Source organism: Saccopteryx bilineata, chromosome 5, assembly GCF_036850765.1.
Source record: "Saccopteryx bilineata isolate mSacBil1 chromosome 5, mSacBil1_pri_phased_curated, whole genome shotgun sequence".
Lineage (NCBI taxonomy): Eukaryota > Metazoa > Chordata > Mammalia > Chiroptera > Emballonuridae > Saccopteryx > Saccopteryx bilineata.
This window is the reverse complement of record NC_089494.1, coordinates 24,305,608-24,324,568: the sequence shown is the minus strand read 5'-3', so window position 1 is coordinate 24,324,568 and position 18,961 is coordinate 24,305,608. Positions and strand designations below refer to the sequence as shown.

At 36.4% G+C, this 18,961-nt stretch overlaps 1 protein-coding gene across 5 annotated transcripts in view; it reads right to left on the bottom strand.

Moving 5' to 3' along the window:
• The window catches only part of ERBB4 (erb-b2 receptor tyrosine kinase 4), a 1,148,959-nt gene that overhangs the window by 323,430 nt on the left and 806,568 nt on the right, over positions 1-18,961 (bottom strand). For all 5 annotated transcript variants that reach the window (XM_066278878.1, XM_066278881.1, XM_066278877.1 and 2 more), the window contains exons 6-9: positions 11,930-12,048; positions 8,931-9,072; positions 5,180-5,293; positions 2,960-3,086 (exon numbers count right to left, since the gene is read on the bottom strand). In XM_066278878.1, the coding sequence (XP_066134975.1) occupies positions 2,960-3,086; positions 5,180-5,293; positions 8,931-9,072; positions 11,930-12,048 (502 nt within the window). The remainder of the gene's footprint in view (positions 1-2,959; positions 3,087-5,179; positions 5,294-8,930; positions 9,073-11,929; positions 12,049-18,961) is intronic.

Genomic DNA, 18,961 nt, shown 5'->3' with positions numbered 1-18,961 from the left:
TGTCTAGAATTTCCTTGTAGTGGTAGTGCCCTCAATTTGATTCATAGACATATTCTTCTATACTGTGAACCATATCATATCCTTTAAAGGGAAAAAATAAACTTTTCTTAATTAAATTACTGTTTCAAACTAAGAAGTGCAGTCAATATACTGTACAACTAGTTTAACCTAGAGGGCCATGGAAGCCTTGGAAAAACACTGTACACGAGTTTCCCTGTAATTCACACATAAACGATGAAGATTTTCCTCAATGTGGCATGAAGAGCCTCAAAACTTTGAAGTTTAAACTAAATTTTCTGCTCTATTTATAACTGAAACTTGCTTTATTTATAACCAAAGATGCATAGAATGAATAACTATGCTTTTGATAAATATGAAGTAAAAAAATTAAGTTCACCAGGTGGGAAAACTCATATTATTGTCCTATTTTATGGAAAACAACTTTTGCATGCTGAAGAAATATCAGCACTATAGTAGTAGAGTGAACTTTCAATATTTGATTTTTGATGAAAAGCAGCATTTAGAACAGCTCCTGTCATATAATCAAATATTCTGGCTTTATTGTGAAACACTCCAAATTCAGGGCAAGTACACAGTAATGGGGTCAGTCCAAGCCTTAACTGAGAAGATGTCCTGGTTGCCAGACTGAGTGAATTCTGGCCTGTTCACATGAAGCCCAATGGACCACATAAATTTTATATACTTAATTTTTGAGATTCAGGACTCTCATAAAATAAGTTGACAGAATCCTACTTACCAATTTTAAAGTACCTCTAGGGAGTTTCATTCTATAGCCCCTTGAAACCCATAGAACAATAAAACCTAGAATTTTCCTAGCTAAATTGAGAGCCATGAGTAAAAACATTACATTCACTCTGTCACCGTGCTTGGTGATCCAATAATAAGCTCAGTAAAAAGATAAGAGAAACATATTTGCACAATTGTATTGAAATCTGTTTTTTCACTCAACCCATTATCATATTTCCATTGTCTATCATCATTTCAGTCTGTCATCTAAATGCTTTCTTGTCAGTATCTTATTGTGACACAGCATGGACACGTTTGGTGCACAATTTGTTGCTCTAAGCACATGCACATGAACAATACTGAACATGGCAAGATTAAAAGAGGATTATTCCTATGAATAACCCTAAACACTGAGTTTGCCTGCAGTTTCTATTCTAAATAAGGGTATAAGTGTACCTAGTTCATTGTTCTATAAACTAAACATTTTCTTTTATTTCTTCCTTAAATTAAAACTGGGGAATTAAAATTACTTTATAAAATTATATGGGGGTGTGTGTGTGTGTGTGTAAAGGGAAAAAATAAACTTTTCTTGATTAAATTACTGTTTTACACATACATACACACACACATAGACTTTCTTATCTATGATTTTTATTTTATGATTGAAAAGTAAGTATTAAAATGCTTAATATATAGGCATGAATATTGAGCCTGATTGAAATGAAGACCACTTGCATAACACAGTTCATGAGGCTACTTTCAAGTGTTCCCCCTCACTGATGGACTGGACGCCAGTTCAATTACTAGAGCCAGGTGGAACCAGGCTATGTGAATCAACTGGTTGTATTTTACTTCTCAGAAGACACTGTTAACATGATATGATCTGTCATTCACGGTGACATTTGGTTCTTAAAATAGTTAAAATATGAATATATTACTTTACTCTGTCATATCTGTATTAAATTACATATTATGCACCTGAATATCAACCTAGGCCACCGCCTCAATGGCTGAAGAGGCAATGATAACAATAGAAAGGGATTCAAAGAGTCAGTGGAGGCTCCAGTAAATATCAATGAATGTGCCCCATCTTAAAATTAGTAAGGACTATTGAGCTTGAATAGATTGTTGTCATGTAAAATGTTGCTTGTTGCTAAGAGTAACCAAGTCAACATATTTTTCAAAAGAAGTTAGAAATCTTGATCTTAACAAAAACACTACATGTTCCCCCAATATAACATATCTGGGGGAAGAAAATGTATACATATTATTAGAGTTTCTAGCATAGACTCATACTGAAAGCTACATTTTAAAGTAAAGAAATGCTTTATATAATAAGATTTACAGTCACATTTGAAGAGAAGAAAACACTCTGTTCTATTTCTCTTGCTGTTTCTATTAGGACATATTTATTCAAAATGTGCTAAATTATGTTGCTTCCAGAAAAGATGTGATATATATTTAGAGTAAGATTTTGAACTGAAATATGTCAGTTGTATTTTGTATCTGTAGCCTGTAGCACTAATATTAAGGAATTAAGTAGTAATATAGACAAATAGATAAAATATAAAGTAAAAATATTGACATTTTTATTGCAATCAGAAGAATACAGACTGGGTTGTTTTCCTAGTTAAAACCAGCAGGTGGTTCTGTAATGAAGGAGCCCAGAAAATGTTACAATTTTTATTGCTAAAATAAAATTCATTTTATAGATCTCTTAGAAAAAAGAGAAAAATACATGTAAAGGCAAAGAGAAGTTCTGAAATCTCATGAAAATCTCAACTTTCTGATTGGCATTTAGTGATAGATTTTTTTTAAGAATATTTACTTATGTTATTTTAAACTAAGTGTTTAGGAACTTCAATGAAATTTCCCACTTCACCCATTGATATTGTTTCCCTAATCATATCTAAAAATATGTCAAGCTTGCTGAAATCTACAGATTTAACAAGAATGTTTTACACGTACATTTTAACTTGTATATCATTGTATATTTTTCAATCTAAGTAGTCACTAATCTCATAAATTAGACGTGTCCAAAACTTTGGTTCACTATCACTGCTGGTGAAATCTGGACTTTGCTTTTGTTGAAGAGCATTGATGTGAGGCAGAACTCTTCTGGGTCAAAAGGAATCAAAAGACAAAACTTACAACCTTCTCAAGTTTTGTCTACACTTCATAAAATAATGTTTTGCAAAAATTTAATACTGACCCATGAATCCCAGTGACAAGAAAGATCAGATTCCCATTGATTTTGGTGCAGTTGATGAATTTGTCAATGTTACTGGAATCCACGGTCTGAGCTGACATCAGTGATCCCGTGCCAATGCCATCACAAGCTGTAGAAACAGGAGTCACAGTCAAGAAACTGAGGAATTTTTTTTTTTTAGTCAGTAAATCATTGCATTTTCATTATAAAGTAACAGTATGATTTCATTATACAATATTTAAAACTTATCATAAGAAATAAATTGCTTTCTTACAAATAAAATAATAATTTATTTCCGCAACAGTAATTACTTGGCCTGCATTAAAATATTGTCCCTGTATTATGGTCTAGTGACCATGACTACTATGAATTATATTTTTTATCAAGACCTAGTAAATTCACATGACAGATACATAACCAACACAAGGTTTTCAGTAATCAATACTTTCCCTTTCTACATAAAATCACCTTGTTTCTAATCCATTCTAAAACATTGTTTTTAATACTTTTTAAATAAATGCTGGTTATCTAAAATAATTTTTTTTTTTTTGTATTTTTCTGAAGCTGGAAACGGGGAGAGACAGACAGACTCCCGCATGCGCCCAACCGGGATCCACCCGGCACGTCCACCAGGGGGCGATGCTCTGCTGCGACCAGAGCCACCCCAGCGCCTGGGGCAGAGGCCAAGGAGCCATCCCCAGCGCCTGGGCCATCTTTGCTCCAATGGAGCCTCGCTGAGGGAGGGGAAGAGAGAGACAGAGAGGAAGGAGAGGGGGAGGGGTGGAGAAGCAGATGGGCGCTTCTCCTGTGTGCCCTGGCCGGGAATCGAACCCGGGACTTCTGCACGCCAGGCTGAAACTCTACCACTGAGCCAACCGGCCAGGCCCTATCTAAAATAATTTTATAGCTTATAATGATCTACAACCTGCAGTTTTAAAAGCACTGGTCTAATTAAGAATATATAATAAACAGAGTACCAGTGACGTGAGTTAAGTTGTCATCTGCATCAAGAACCAATCAAATGTTCAAATGTTTATACTTAAATTATTATCTGTACTTCTGAAGGGTCTACTTAAAAAAAAGAAAAGAAAAATGTGTGTGTGGAGAGAGAGAGAATATAATGTAGTCTAAAAGTAAGTCTGAAGTTTTGCCCTTTTAAAAGACTCCTGTTACTTTGCAAAGCTTAATAATAGAAAATTTGAATGGCACTTTTGTCTTTGTTAATTTAAGTTTCATTCTGCTGAGGAAATTGAGCAATGTAGCTGGCAGCTATTTCTTTCTCCACAAGCTTCTAGAACATACATTATCTGCACCATTTATTTAACACTTATAGTAAACAACTTTGTCATTTCATATATCTTATCTTTCAAAATATTTTTTAAGCCCTGGAGAGTAAATGCCATGTTGCATTTCTCTTTGTACCCTTTTTTTTATTATGCATAGCAGATCATTTTGCATACAATCGCAAGCAACTAATTTGTGTTCTTGATGCTAAAATAATTTTGCGAATCCTTGTTTGGCTTATAATTTCTAAGATTTTCTACATATAGAATAAAATGCAGCCCTGGCCATTTGGCTCAGTGGTAGAGCGTCGGCCTGGCATGCAAGAGTCCGGGGTTTGATTCCCGGCCAGGGCACACAGGAGAAGCGCCCATCTGCTTCTCCACCACCCCCCCTCCTTCCTCTCTGTCTCTCTCTCCCCTCCCGCAACCAGGGCTCCATTGGAGCAAAGTTGGCCCTGGCACTGAGGATGGCTCCATGGCCTCTGCCTCAGGCACTAGAATGGCTGTGGTTGTGACAAAGCAGTGCCCCCAGATGGGCAGAGCATCGCCCCCTGGTGGGCATGCCGGTAGATCCCTATCGGGAGCATGCGGGAGTCTGTCTGACTGCCTCCCCGTATCCAACTTTGGAAAAATACAAAATAAATAAATAAAAAATAAAAAAAAATAAAATAAAATGCAGTTTTATTTCTGAGTTCCTAGCAAAGTTAACTCTGAGTTTTACCTGGATCACTTTAGCATATGTCATTCAAAATCAGTAACTGACACTGTTACAACAGTAGATACTTTGAGAAACTGTTCAAAGTCAGGGGAAAGCGTGCAGGGTAGTTTGGTTGTGGGAGTGGTATGTTTTGAGAGGTGAATTTAGTCAGCCCATGAAAAAGTAAATCAAACCCCTGTTCTAGTCCCCCTTTCAACCAAAATAATTTCGGCTATCACTCACCTTTTGGGCAAATATCAGTGCAAGGCTTACACATTTTAATCCCGTTTTCTTCTACTTCCATCTTGGAACTAGGACAGGCACGCACACAAGAACTGGAATCAACCACAAAGTTATCTGATAATAAAAGAAAAAGGTAAAATTAGCTATAATGTTGATGTTCAACAAACAAGTTTAAAACAAAATATTTTTGAATGCGTAAATGGTTAACATCATTGGTAGACTTCCCTAAAACCTACTCTCTGTCTAAAATAAATATCTTTACCTGAAAAAGCGTCTAGGAACATCTACATTTAAATCTTGGGGCAGCATGTATGGGCAACAACTAGTACTCTCTTGACTACAGCTCCACATTCTGAATTGCCCCCGAGATAGAGTACATTTCTTTTATAGACTTAGGAAACTACATGACATTTAGTTTGTGTTTTTCAATAGTTCCACTTCATTTCATGTCATGATGCAAGTCCGAAGTCTAACATACAAGTTGCACAAAAAACAAATGAAGCTGAAGTTGATCTGCTTTGGATCAAGAGAACGCACTTCACATCCAGGAGGAAATATTTCTGTGGAGTGCCATAGAAACGATCCTATAGTTTTATACAATGTAACAAAAAATAACATTTGAAAGGCATTAAGAAAAGTGTACAAAATAAATCAGGAACATCTAATTACTGGACACAATGGTAAAATGTTTAGGAGTCCAGTGATCTGGAATATGCCAGGACGTTTTCTCCCAAGGAAAGGTCCAATTATTGCAATTAGCATCTCCTACAATGAAGAGGAAACGCCACACCTGCTAGGCCAGTTTGGGTTTTCAAGACAACATCCTTCCATGTCTGTATATACTGCTTCTGGCCCGGTATTCAAACGTATGAAAGACTTCCGGGGGCCCAGAGCAGAAAAGGCGTATGGTGCAGGTTCAGACTGGGGTGCGAGCAATGTGCTGCTTGGGTCACAAAACCCAAGAGCCCCTATGACATTAGAAGTATCTGTGGTGGGAAAATAATGCCATTTGGAGTTATGGCAAGTTCCAACTGGAAAATCACCTCAGGGATCTCTAGGATTCTAGAGCTAAGCCACACCATCTGCAGCATAAAATTATACATCACTTAACAAAGAGCTCCTGACATGTTCTGAGTCGTGGTGGAGACAGAGCACGTAATCATGGGAAAGTGATTGAACTTGTAGCCAATTTTTCCCTTAAGAAACAAAGTTGTTTTAGAATCATGATGTTGTAATACAGGACAGATCCAGCAGAAATTCACTGTAAGATGGAAGTAGTGGATCTGGGATTGGATATGAGCTCCAGCAGAGATGCAAGTAAGCCACAGAAGCAGCTTGTCTAGCCCTCTGCCCACCGCCACTGTGCTGTGACTTCCCATTGCTCACACCTAGGCTGACAAAGGACCAAGACAGGGCACTTGGTATGTGGGTGCAAGCAGCTGGAAATAGATGGCAGCTGCCCTGTGGCCTCACCAAGGAGTGGACTAGAAAAGTAGTCCCAAGGGAAAATCCTATTGATGGGCATAGTCCTGGCTAGTGCAAATGATTATTTAATCCATGTGCAAGTGACATAAGCTTGGAATAAATAGGAGCTCATGAGTAGTAGCTTGTTCTAGGCAAAGAACTGCTGGGAAGTCTGGATTTGAAGACAGTCTGAGGAAGAGGGATATATAATATATGAATCCATGAGGGAGTGAAATGAGACACTTGGTTGACAGGCATCACAGCCAGATGATACCTGCCTCCCTTCCCCTGCAGGTCCTGATTCTGAGAACATTCCTTAACAAGTTATTCTCTGTCTCAGGGGAACCCAATCTGCAGCAGGTGCTATACTGTATAATATGATATATACCCGTCTTTTTTTGTAAGGTTTTTAGGAATACCCAATATTCCTTATTTCTGCAGCAATTCATGCCAAATAAATAAGATTAAATGTAAAATAAATAAAGATTATAAATAGCTTCATGTCAGTTAGGTTCAGGTTTAGTAGCCAAGTGTGTTTCAAGGAAAATTTGGTGTTTGGAGTTTTTGAATTTTCGAATTATGGATTAGGGGTTGTAGAGCAGAATTCAGAAGCTAAATGTCTGTGTTTTCACAGTTTAGCAACCATGCCTTATGAGCAGAGTTCATCAAAGATTTGAATTTTAAGTAAACACTAAAGTGCTTTAAATTCATTTGTAATTTAATAGACCTAAGCTAATCCAATACTGGAAGTTTCTGAGTTACCATATTTAAGGTAAATGGGCATGTAATTTCACAAACAAGTTCTCAGTGTATAGCCACTTGTTACAACAGTGTTCAGATGGGATCCTGTAAAGGATATGATAAAGAAAGGGGGAACTCACAAGTCCAGATGTGCCTGGTACTTCTTCCCCTCCAAACCAATGCCTGGACCTCAACCTCAGGATGTGAATAAAAGGCAACATACTAAAAATTCCCTAAGGCATAGTTTTGACTGTCTTTGGAGCATGGGACCATAATTTAAAGGTAGTAGAATAGAAAAAAGCATTCGTCTAAGAATAGAAAAGAAATTGTTACCTAGCCCCATTTTATATTAGCCTCCTATTTTGCAAGGATACTAGATGGTGAGATATAGAGTAACTTAGGCAAGAGGTGATTAGATCAAGAACATCAGTTTGAATATTACAATGTTTAAAATGGATAAATTTCTACTGTCCTAGATTTACTTTAAAATTCTAATTCAGATACATGTTAAATTAATATCTACATGCATAATGATTCTTTTAACTAATATAAACATAGTAATGACTAGAATGCTCATTGTATTCAAAGACTTGTTTTTATATACTATATCTCTGATCTTTATTTCCTATTCCTTTGATTCTTATAATGATTCTGGGAAAGAGAAGGCAGATAGGATTATCACCAGCGGCATTTTAAAGAGAAGGAAATAGTAAACTAAGTATTTTACTAAGAATCACATGGCTAAAAGTGGACAAAGCCAGAACCCATAACCATCCTAATCCCATATCTATCACACTCTCTGCATCATCACATACATAAAACCAAGAAAAACATAATGTCTGTGTGCTGTAGAATGTAAAGTCTCCTTTTAAATGAATTATGCGAATAAATGGGTTGAAATTTTTCAGCCTTTCCAATAGTGAAAACATTGAAGAAATGTCCCCCTTTGGCCATTCCAAGCAAAGAAACTGGCACAAGTAAATATCAGGACTTGTGTTAGCAAATTCATGATGCAAGTTAAGCTGGTCCCTTTAAATCCCCAGGATGATTTATCAATTTGACAAAGACCTCTCAGTATTCCAACTATATTTATTGTTATTGTTTACTATTCAATTTGTTATTAAAACTATAATGCCTTATAGTCTATTACAAATAAGTGTTCAGAAATAACTTTAGGTAAAAATTCATTGGCATTAGAATCATACTTCATTCATTTTGTAGTTTGTTGCCACAAAACAGACCCCTTTTCTCTGAGAAACAGCATCATGTGCAAAAACAAGGCAATATAGTGAAAATAATACATTTGAAAGTCAATGAGACTACACTCTAACCTCAGACATTACAATTCCTTTTATGAGCCTTTGGACTCATCACTTTATTTATTTTTTAGTTAAATATCTTTACTTGTGAAATGATAGTGATAGTAACCATTCCTGAATAATTCATGATATTATTACAAGTTTCTGCTTATAATAAATTTACCTAAAATTCTTTTGTTTTTAAATACTGATCTAATTAATTTGGCTGTTCTTATCCTGTTACTTACGTGGGCATTTCTTAACACAAAATGCTCCATATGTGTACTTTGCATTGAAGTTATGCTCCAATTGAAAGGTAGTTGGATTGTAGACAAAAGTTTGGGGACACTGAGTAACACAAGCTCCGCTGTCATTGAAATTCATGCAGGCCTGTAACAAAGCAAATATTCATTTCATTTAAAAATATCTTAATGATACTTGTTAAAGGAACACTAATATAACGGTTTTTAGAGAAGTTTGTGTTCATTACTATGTATATGTCAATTTCACAAAAGCTGCAAAATTTCATAATGTTATAGTCATTAGCGCTTAACTTTAAATTGGCTTGGGACATCTACAATTTTACCAAACTGATTTCCCAAGGTCAGTAAATAATACCATCTATACTTACTAATGTTCAAATTGCTTAGTATCTACTAATTACTAAATTGAGAATTGGTTTTAATTTTTAAAGTTAGTACATAGTGAAAAATCATTTAGGCTCACTCTTATTCAAGGGTTTAAGTTGAATCTTAAGAGTCTAGCACTAATAACTAAATCCTCCATTCTACAGGGCAGACTTTTCTGAAAGCTGGTGTTTGGAGAGTTCAGTGTCTTAAGTGACATTTATGTTCACTGAAGAGTGAAAAAACATGTCATGGCCATTAAAACTAGACTCAAAGAAAAGGCTCTGGCAGGTGACTAATCAAGGAGTAAATGTAGGGTGTGTAATGCCAATATGTAAAGAAGTAGCTATACTTAGAAATAATATGGTACCATTTCTTTTTCATAATGTCACACAATTTAGTAAAAGCTAGCAATTCAAGTAAAACAATTTATTTCCACTGTCATATATTTGTATTAAAACCTTAATTTGTTAAATTGTTCAAATGTCTCTGAAACGAATTATAAATATTTTCTTATTGATTTATTTTACAGAGACAGAGAGAGTAAGGGGGGAGTGGAAGAGGGAGAGAGAGAGAGAAAGAGAGAGCGAGAGAGAGAAACATTCGTGTGTTGTTCAAATTAGTTTTGCATTCACTAGTGGCTTCCCATATGTACCCAGATCGAGAATCAAATTCATAATCTTGGTGTTTCAGGATAATATTCTAATCAAATGAGCTAACCTGCCATGGCCTACTTTGAGTATTAAAAACCTGACAGTGAGGTATTCATTATAAAAATACAACATATGTATAAGTACATAAAAACATGATTAACAAGAATGGATGAAATAATTTTCTTAATTAAAAATATTAAACTTTCATAGAAATAATTTAGGACTTGCAAGGCAAGCTAATGTGAATTCAAGTAGTATTTTGTAGTCCTCATAAGTTGTGCATATGGTTATTAATAAGCATGAATTTATTGTTTCTTCAAAATATTTTCTTCATCAATTGTTGTTTTAGCAAGCACTTGATCACAAACATGACAATTCCCTGATGATGGTCTACTAGATGCATAATCAGAACAAGAATCACCAATGACACATTATTCATAGAGATGACACTTTCCCAGAAGAATCTATTAAAAACCAATCTCAAAAACTCAGTAAGTTTTAATTTATAGCTATAAAATTTCACGTGTCCTCATAATTGCTTTGCTAACATACTATATGCTGTGCTGTACACAGATTGCTTGTCAACAAAGGACCATAAACTAGAGGAGTCAAATACATTTACCTTCCAGACAAAACAATGTAACTTATACCAAGGCCATGATCTGGCATTCTTAAACATTCTGTACCAAATGCCAAAGTGGAATCATGGGACCACCCCATATAATAATGACATGAAAATCTGAAGCCCACTCAGCATACTGCTTATTGTGATAGAAGAAACATGAAAAAATGTAGTGAAAATTATGGCTATTATTGCTGTTGATTGCTGTTCCTGATTTGGAATTGTTAAAACAATGCCTGTTCAGCATACTCCAAATCCCATTTCTAATCCATGTGTGGAGATATGCAAAGAAAAATGTCTCAGACCAAGTCCTGCTGAGAAGCTGCCCTAAATATTTAACATTTTAATATTCTTTTCTTCTTCTATACTACTCATTTTTGCAATACATATTTTTATTCACTATAGAATCAGGATAGATAAGTTAAATTTCTTCTGACATTAAGAAATTCACATATGACTTATTCTAAGAGCCTTAATTTATATTTTACTTTTTTCCAGAATTAAGTGCCAATTTGAAAGAAAAAATACTCAATTCTTAATAGATATGTGTATTCTCTGGTTATTTGAGAAGGGGTAACAAAAAATCAACTCCTAAGTTTATTTTTAACAACAAAAACAACTTACTTTATGATTTTTAGCTTAAAATGAAACTAATGTTCTGTATGTATAAACTTGCATTAACTATAGCTCACAGAAATGCTTTTATGTATTCAAATGAACAGAAAAACTGTATCAGACATATAAAAATATCATTAACAGTGTCCCCAACAAGTGATAAGTGTTCATTTTAAGGAAGTAAAAGTGTCCTCTTCTAAAATAAAAATCACACTGATGAACATATAAATTGCTTTGAGTGTGTGTTTGTAACCTTATAAATTTTGAATAATACTAGTTGGTTAATAACATGAACTAAAAATAGTTAAATTTATAAATTTATCTGCTATTACCTTAAATTCATATTTTAAAAAATGAAATGCAAGTTCCTTCCTCAAAAGACTCAATATTGCAACAACATAAACAAGCAATTACGGTAAATTTTGGAAGAATACTATTAGTCTTTAAAAGATATTTCGGCATACTCTCCTACATATACTTTAATAAATCTCACTGGTAACATAAATTATGACAGAAAGATATAAAGAACAATCCTAGTTAGTCAGTAGTTAATCCAGTGAATGCATGACTTCTGGGAAGGCAGAGAATCTTTCATAATCCTAAAATGATTAAATTAGATCTTTTAAAATAAGATGTTAAAGATTCAATGTGCCTGAGTCTAACCATGTGCCTGAGTCTAACTAGGTGGGAAGGGAAGCCAGGAGAATGAACAGAAAAGCTCCCAGACTTACAAAGCAGTCGGTGTCCTTAGGTCCTGAGCAGCCGCCAGCACATTCTCGATGACAGCAGTCACTGACATAGGGTCCGTAGCACCTGCCATCACATTGTTCTGCACACACTGTCCTTGTCACTGCGGAAGATAGATATTAAGCCTCAATCAAAGCTACCAAGTGAAATTTCTGAGGAGATTCGGAATAACTGAGAAAAGCTGAGCCTTACAATAACCATTTCCTTGGTGTAACTTCCCTTACTATCACTTCACACACCTAACAAAATTACCAAGAGATAGCAATAAATATTCTGCATTATGGTCTTTTCTTTCTACTCCAACTTCGTTCTGAAACTTATCTCTAAATTATCACATGCTTTCTAACAAGTTCTCTCGGATTCCAATTACTCCTACATGCTATTCTTAGAGCAATGACTGGAAATATGTAAGACGCTATCTACATGAATCAGTGTTGTTTCACAGTATCAAACTTACTTGCCATCCTTACCCTAAAGGAATAAACCCTTAGCGAGAGAAAAAAGTCCTTCATCAGCTGACCACCGTCTCTAGCTCTACTGGTATCTCCCACTACTTCCTGTGCGTCTCACATCCAGCCCCCCAGAAACCTCACTGTGATTTCTCATTCCAGGTACTGTATGCAACTGTGGTTCTCATTGCCTTTCTACAACACATTCCCTCATGCTCAGATCCCTTCCTGTTTCTTTGTTTATCAAATACTCAGCAAGAATATCCAGCCAAAGAGCCATTTTACTCTGAAACCTTTCCAGACTCATCTCCAGGCGATGTTAAGTCTGTCAAGTTGATAGAACAGTCAAGGTCTGAAAGCTTCGGCTCATATTCAAGCCTTGCCCTGGTGTTATGGCCAGTCCTATAACCACTCTGGCTTTCACTTTACGATTTTACAATGGAGTTTGTTTAGGTGCCTATCTAACGGGATTGAAGATACAGGAACAGTTATAAAGTGCTTAACATGTCCCTTATTCCTAGTGTTCAGCATTGTTAGATATTAATATTGCATTTGTCGTAATACATTGTATTTATTTTTCAATGTTTGGTCCCCCTACTAAACTATTAGTGTAATTTATTGCAGCATATTTTCATATTCAAATTGTATCTTTGGTGACTCAGTACAGTTTTGGCACTTAATGCACAATAAATAAATATCTCCTCTGAGTAAATAAACAAATCATTTTAACCAACTCAAAGTACTGTTACTTAAAGCTTAATGCCCTCATCAGATGAAAAGTCAACATGTAGAGAGTTAAAGAGGTAGGGCATTAAAAAATATAAATAGACAAATATTAAAATATTGAGAAACAGAGAATATCAACTTGCAAATAACTTATTATTGTTGTTAAGATCTATTATTAGATTTAGGCACTCCTCAAATTATGCCATTGATTATTTCACAAGTCCATATTTTCACTTGGATAGTTTTTAATAGAACATAATGATAATATTCATAAAAATATAATGTTTAAATATGAGCTATATCTTTCCACTGGACATGAAAGGACATGATTATATTCTTCTCTATGTAGTACAATCAATAAATATATCAAATAGAGTTCAAACTAAAAATATACTTGGACTCCCCCTCTGTTTTGTTTTTATTTTGTAAAAATAAAGTTACATGATACTTCTGAGCCAAAGCTTATAGAAAATATGAGAAAAACAAAAATTTAGGTCTGGATTTGTGAGGGCATATTTTGTATTTGCAACTTGTATAACACTAAATTTTGAAATAAATCATTTCTTCTGTAGGTATTCCAGAATAAAATCCTACAAAATAAGTTAACTGGGCCTTTCCCTTTACCTGTTTTAAGTCTTGGCTAAAATCTCACCTTCTCAATGAAGTCTAGCCCTAACTAATACTGAATCCTTCCCAAACCATTGATTCCTTTTTTTTTTTTTTTTTTTTTTACAGAGACAGAGTGAGAGTCAGAGAGAGGGACAGATAGGGACAGACAGACAGGAACGGAGAGATGAGAAGCGTCAATCAATGCGACACCTTAGTTGTTCATTGATTGCTTTCTCATATGTGCCTTGACCATGGGCCTTCAGCAGACTGAGTAACCCCCTGCCCGAGCCAGCAACCTTAGGTCCAAGCTGGTGAGCTTTGCTCAGACCAGATGAGCCCACGCTCAAGCTGGTGACCTCGGGGGTCTCGAACCTGGGTCCTCCACATCCCAGTCCAATGCTCTATCCACTGCGCCACCGCCTGGTCAGGCCAAACCATTGATTCTTTTTTTTTTTAATTTTTTTTTTATTTATTCATTTTTTCAGAGAGGAGAGGGAGAGACAGAGAGAGAGAAAGGAGAGACAGAGAGAGAAGGGGGGGGGAGGAGCTGGAAGCATCAACTCCCATATGTGCCTTGACCAGGCAAGCCCAGGGTTTCGAACCAGCGACCTCAGCATTTCCAGGTCAATGCTTTATCCACTGCACCACCACAGGTCAGGACCAAACCATTGATTCTTGATGGACCGTTGGACCCTCTTCTTCCCTCTCTCTCACTCTTTCTCTTTTTCCTCTCTTTCTTCTTCCCTTTCTTTCTTTCGTGTATCTTTATTAAAGCATCGATCATAATCTAACATGTTTTACAACTCATTCATTATACTTTGTTCTCTGGTGGATTCCAGTGTCTACCTGGCTTCTATGTAGTTTTTATTGATACTTCATATATACTACTTCTATATTATATATGAAATACAACCAAGTAAATTATATCCTCTTATTAACTCTTCATAGTCATACATTGTACTTACGTTAATGTTCCTAAATTTTACCCAAGTGCTATATTTATTTAGATGTCCAAGTTAGTAAATCATGCCATATAGAGAAAACCCTTCTGGTAGATATCTTTGAAAAAAAAATAGATTCAAATAAAATTCTTCTTTTAAATTTAAGACAATTTTTGTGACATACCAAGAGCTGCTCATAAAATTGGCAAATAGCTGTTAAGTAAACAAATCACTAGATTTGACACAAGTGTTACCAGAAGATAGTCTGTTTGCTCTTAGTGGACAGGAGTGCTCGGCTGGAAAACAGCACACAGTGTCAGCGATCACATCCTGTAGGTCTCGTCAGATTTTTCACCTGCCCTGTACACTGAAGTGTAAACTTCTATTTTTAACTCCATGGTGATTAAATGTAACTTTACAAAATGCCTTTTTCTCTTTTTTTTTTTTTTTTTTGTATTTTTCTGAAGCTGGAAACGGGGAGAGACAGTCAGACTCCCGCATGCGCCCGACCAGGATCCACCCGGCACGCCCACCAGGGGCGACGCTCTGCCCACCAGGGGCCGATGCTCTGCCCAACCTGGGGCGTCGCTCTGCCGCGACCAGAGCCACTCTAGCGCCTGGGGCGGAGGCCAAGGAGCCATCCCCAGCGCCTGGGCCATCTCTGCTCCAATGGAGCCTTGGCTGCGGGAGGGGAAGAGAGAGACAGAGAGGAAGGAGGGGGGCGGGGGTGGAGAAGCAAATGGGCGCTTCTCCTATGTGCCCTGGCTGGGAATCGAACCCGGGTCCCCCGCACGCCAGGCCGACACTCTACCGCTGAGCCAACCGTGCCTTTTTCTCTTTATATACTTTGGTGTTTCCTACAAAATGCGGAAATTAGTGTAGATATATTTATAGATAATTATAAATTTATTTTTAAATTATTTATTAAATATTCATATTAAAATAATTTCTTTCATTGAGTCCACTATGTATGATAAATATAAAAATATGTTATGAACATAATCTAACAGTACAGCCCTATGTTCTATAATAATTATTATACTGTGAAACTTTTTTTAATTTTTTTTGTATTTTTCTGAAGCTGGAAACGGGGAGAGACAGTCAGACAGACTCCCGCATGCGTCCGACCGGGATGCACCCGGCACGCCCACCAGGGGCGACGCTCTGCCCCTCCGTGGGCGAGGCTCTGCCCCGGAGCCTTGGCTGCGGGAGGGGAAGAGAGAGACAGAGAGGAAGGAGGGGGGGGTGAAGAAGCAAATGGGCGCTTCTCCTATGTGCCCTGGCCGGGAATCGAACCCGGGTCCCCCGCACGCCAGGCCGACGCTCTACCGCTGAGCCAACCGGCCAGGGCCTGTGAAACTTTTAAAACATGTACTTTAAATAATTAAATCATATGTATGAATTGACTTTAAATTTTTCAAAAAAGCTACTTTTTTATATAGTGACCACATATATTTTTTCAGGACACTTTGATCTTAATACCATTCCACTTGAGCAACATGCAAAAAAATATCCTTCTAGGTCATACTTTTAAAATCTGTAATTGAATTTATTGGGTGACACTGGTTAACATAATTACACAGGTTTCAGGTGCCCAATTCTACAACACATCTCTGTACACTGCATTGTGTGTTCTCCTCTCCCCCAAATCAAGTCTTCTCTGTCTCTATTTATCCCCCCTGTACCCTGCTTGACCTTATCCCATCCCCCACAAGCATCAAACAGTTTTCTGTGTCCGTAAATTCTTTTTTTCTTTCCTTGCTCAAACTCTCCACATCCCTCAGCCCACCCTCCTCTCCTGAAAGTAGTCAGCCTGCACTTATGAGTGAAATCATATCCTATTTGTCTTTCTCTCACTGGTTTATTTCACTTAGCATAATGTTCTACAGGTTTATTCATGCTGTCGCAAAAGGTAAGATTTCCTAAAAGTATTGATTTAATTTATTAAAAGACAATTATGGGCCTGACCAGTCAGAGGCGCAGTGGATGGAACATCGGACTGGGATGTGGAGGACCTGGGTTCAAGACCCCGAGGTCGCCAGCTTGAGCACGAGCTTGTCTGGTTTGAGCAAGGCTCACCAGCTTGAGCCCAATGTCGCTGCCTCTAGCAAGGGGTCACTTGGTCTGCTGTAGCCCCCCCCCCCATCAAGGCACATATGGGAGATCAATCAATGAACAGCTAGGGAACTGCAATGAAGAGTTGATGTTTCTCATCTCTCTCCCTTCCTGTCTGTCTGTCCCTCTCTGTGACTCTCTCTGTCTTACCCACAGGGAAAAAAAAAAAAATTAAAAGACAATTCTGGGATTTGCTTCTAAAACAATTTATAATTAACTTTAAAAATAAAAAGTAAGATACATTCAACAAAAAAATTAGCACTTTTTGCCATCATGGTTTTTACATGCCTTAATTCCAAGTGAAAGTTCAGTAAGTATGAAACATATTTTAGAAGTGTTTGCTTGATAGATAATAATATAAGTAAGCAAAAAAAAAAATGCTTAATCTCTAAACAGGGTTATGCCATGGTTAAGAAAAATTTTCTTATATTTTTATGTAAGATTTTATGTAAAATCATTCTGTACAATCCATTTAATGGCATTTGTTGACTAATAAACATTACTTACTATGAAATAAACACATCAAACTATACTCATATTTCATTATGATGGAAATACAAAACAAAAAATAGTTCCTGAAATCAATGAATAACTCATTTAGCCTCCATGGGAACATTAACTTTTAATTGCTTTGGTTATATTAATTTTTATCCTTGCTTGAATATTATTATTTCATTAGCATTTTCCCCTGTATTTAGTATCCTTTATAAATTGCTTCATTGGGTACATTAAATTATTTGGGTCAAATATTAATTAGCCTAGCTTCTTCATTGGTGGTAATCACTAACTGTGATTGTGTGATACAAAAGGTAAAACCTGGGAAGTTAAATGTTTATTATGTTAGGGCCATTGAACTTGAAATTGTGAATGGGGACACATTTAAAATAACCATAAGAATCAAATGAGTAAAGTTTAAGAAACCAAGTAATCCACATAAGGAGATACTGCTGACAGAATAGCATTAAAATAATAATAAGAATAAAGTACTTGTAATTAGCTTATCCTATCAGTATCTCACTAATTTCTTCTTTACATATAAAATGACCTCCTTTAACGTTACTAGCTGTGAACAAATTTATCCTTTTTAAAGAACTTTGGCAATTTACTAATCACACATGTATTGCTGCTTTCTGTGAGTTACAAAGACGTTAGAGAACATTTATAAATGAGGCAAAACGGAGCACTGAGATCAAAACCAAAGACCTCTTCCCAGTTAAAAAAAAAAAAAAAAAATAGGGCTAAATCCAGGCAGTCTTTATAAGCGTCTTCTTATGCCACTTTTCTTCTCTCCTGCCTCTTTCTTCCTTTTTCATATCCTCCCTCTTCTCACGCCCAGTGCCTTCTGGCTCTCTTCCCTTTCTCTGTGCATTGGTTCTGACACAGGCTACGCAATAGATCATCTAATCAGGGTGATTTCAAACTTTAACATGGGTATTCTTGCCTCAGTGGAGATTCGGATTTTAGTCACTATCAGTGGGAAGCAAGATTGTTTTATTCTAATAAGTTCCCAGGTAATTCCTCTGCCTTCTGGTCCACAGACCTCATTTGGAGTAGCAGTAAGTATATAGAGTACTTGAAGAAAAATACCTGGGAATCACCTACTTTCTATTAAATCAGAATTACCAGCAATGTTCTATGATTTCATATGCTTAATAAACTCCCCAGGTGATTCCAATAGGCAGTAAGAGTTGAGGGCTATTATTCCATCTGGTAAAAAATGGGACACACTCCAGTTTATTTACACCATTTTGATTGACTGACAACTGATTATGCCTCGTCTGAAACTGAATCACACTGACTCACCTCTTGCTTTAATTTCCTATTTCTGTTGTTAAAGTCCTCTATCACTAATCGGGAGATCAAACAAACAAAGTTAATATGCAAGCAGGTAGGAAGATTTGGAAGGGAAAAAACCTAGAGTGGGAAATATTGCTTGACTGATTTTTTTTTTTTTTTTTTTTTTGGCTTGGCTTGGCTTGGCTTTGCTTGGCTGATTTTGAAGACAAAAATTTCAGGTCAGTATGAGAACATCAGAAAACTGTTCCTCTCACTCAGCAGCTATCTACATAAAACAGTGTCCTGGGAATCCCCTCATTCCATTGATAAACACATTTTAAAGCAAATTAATTTTACTTTTATTTCATTCTATTTCAATTAGTATTCAGTGGCCCACACT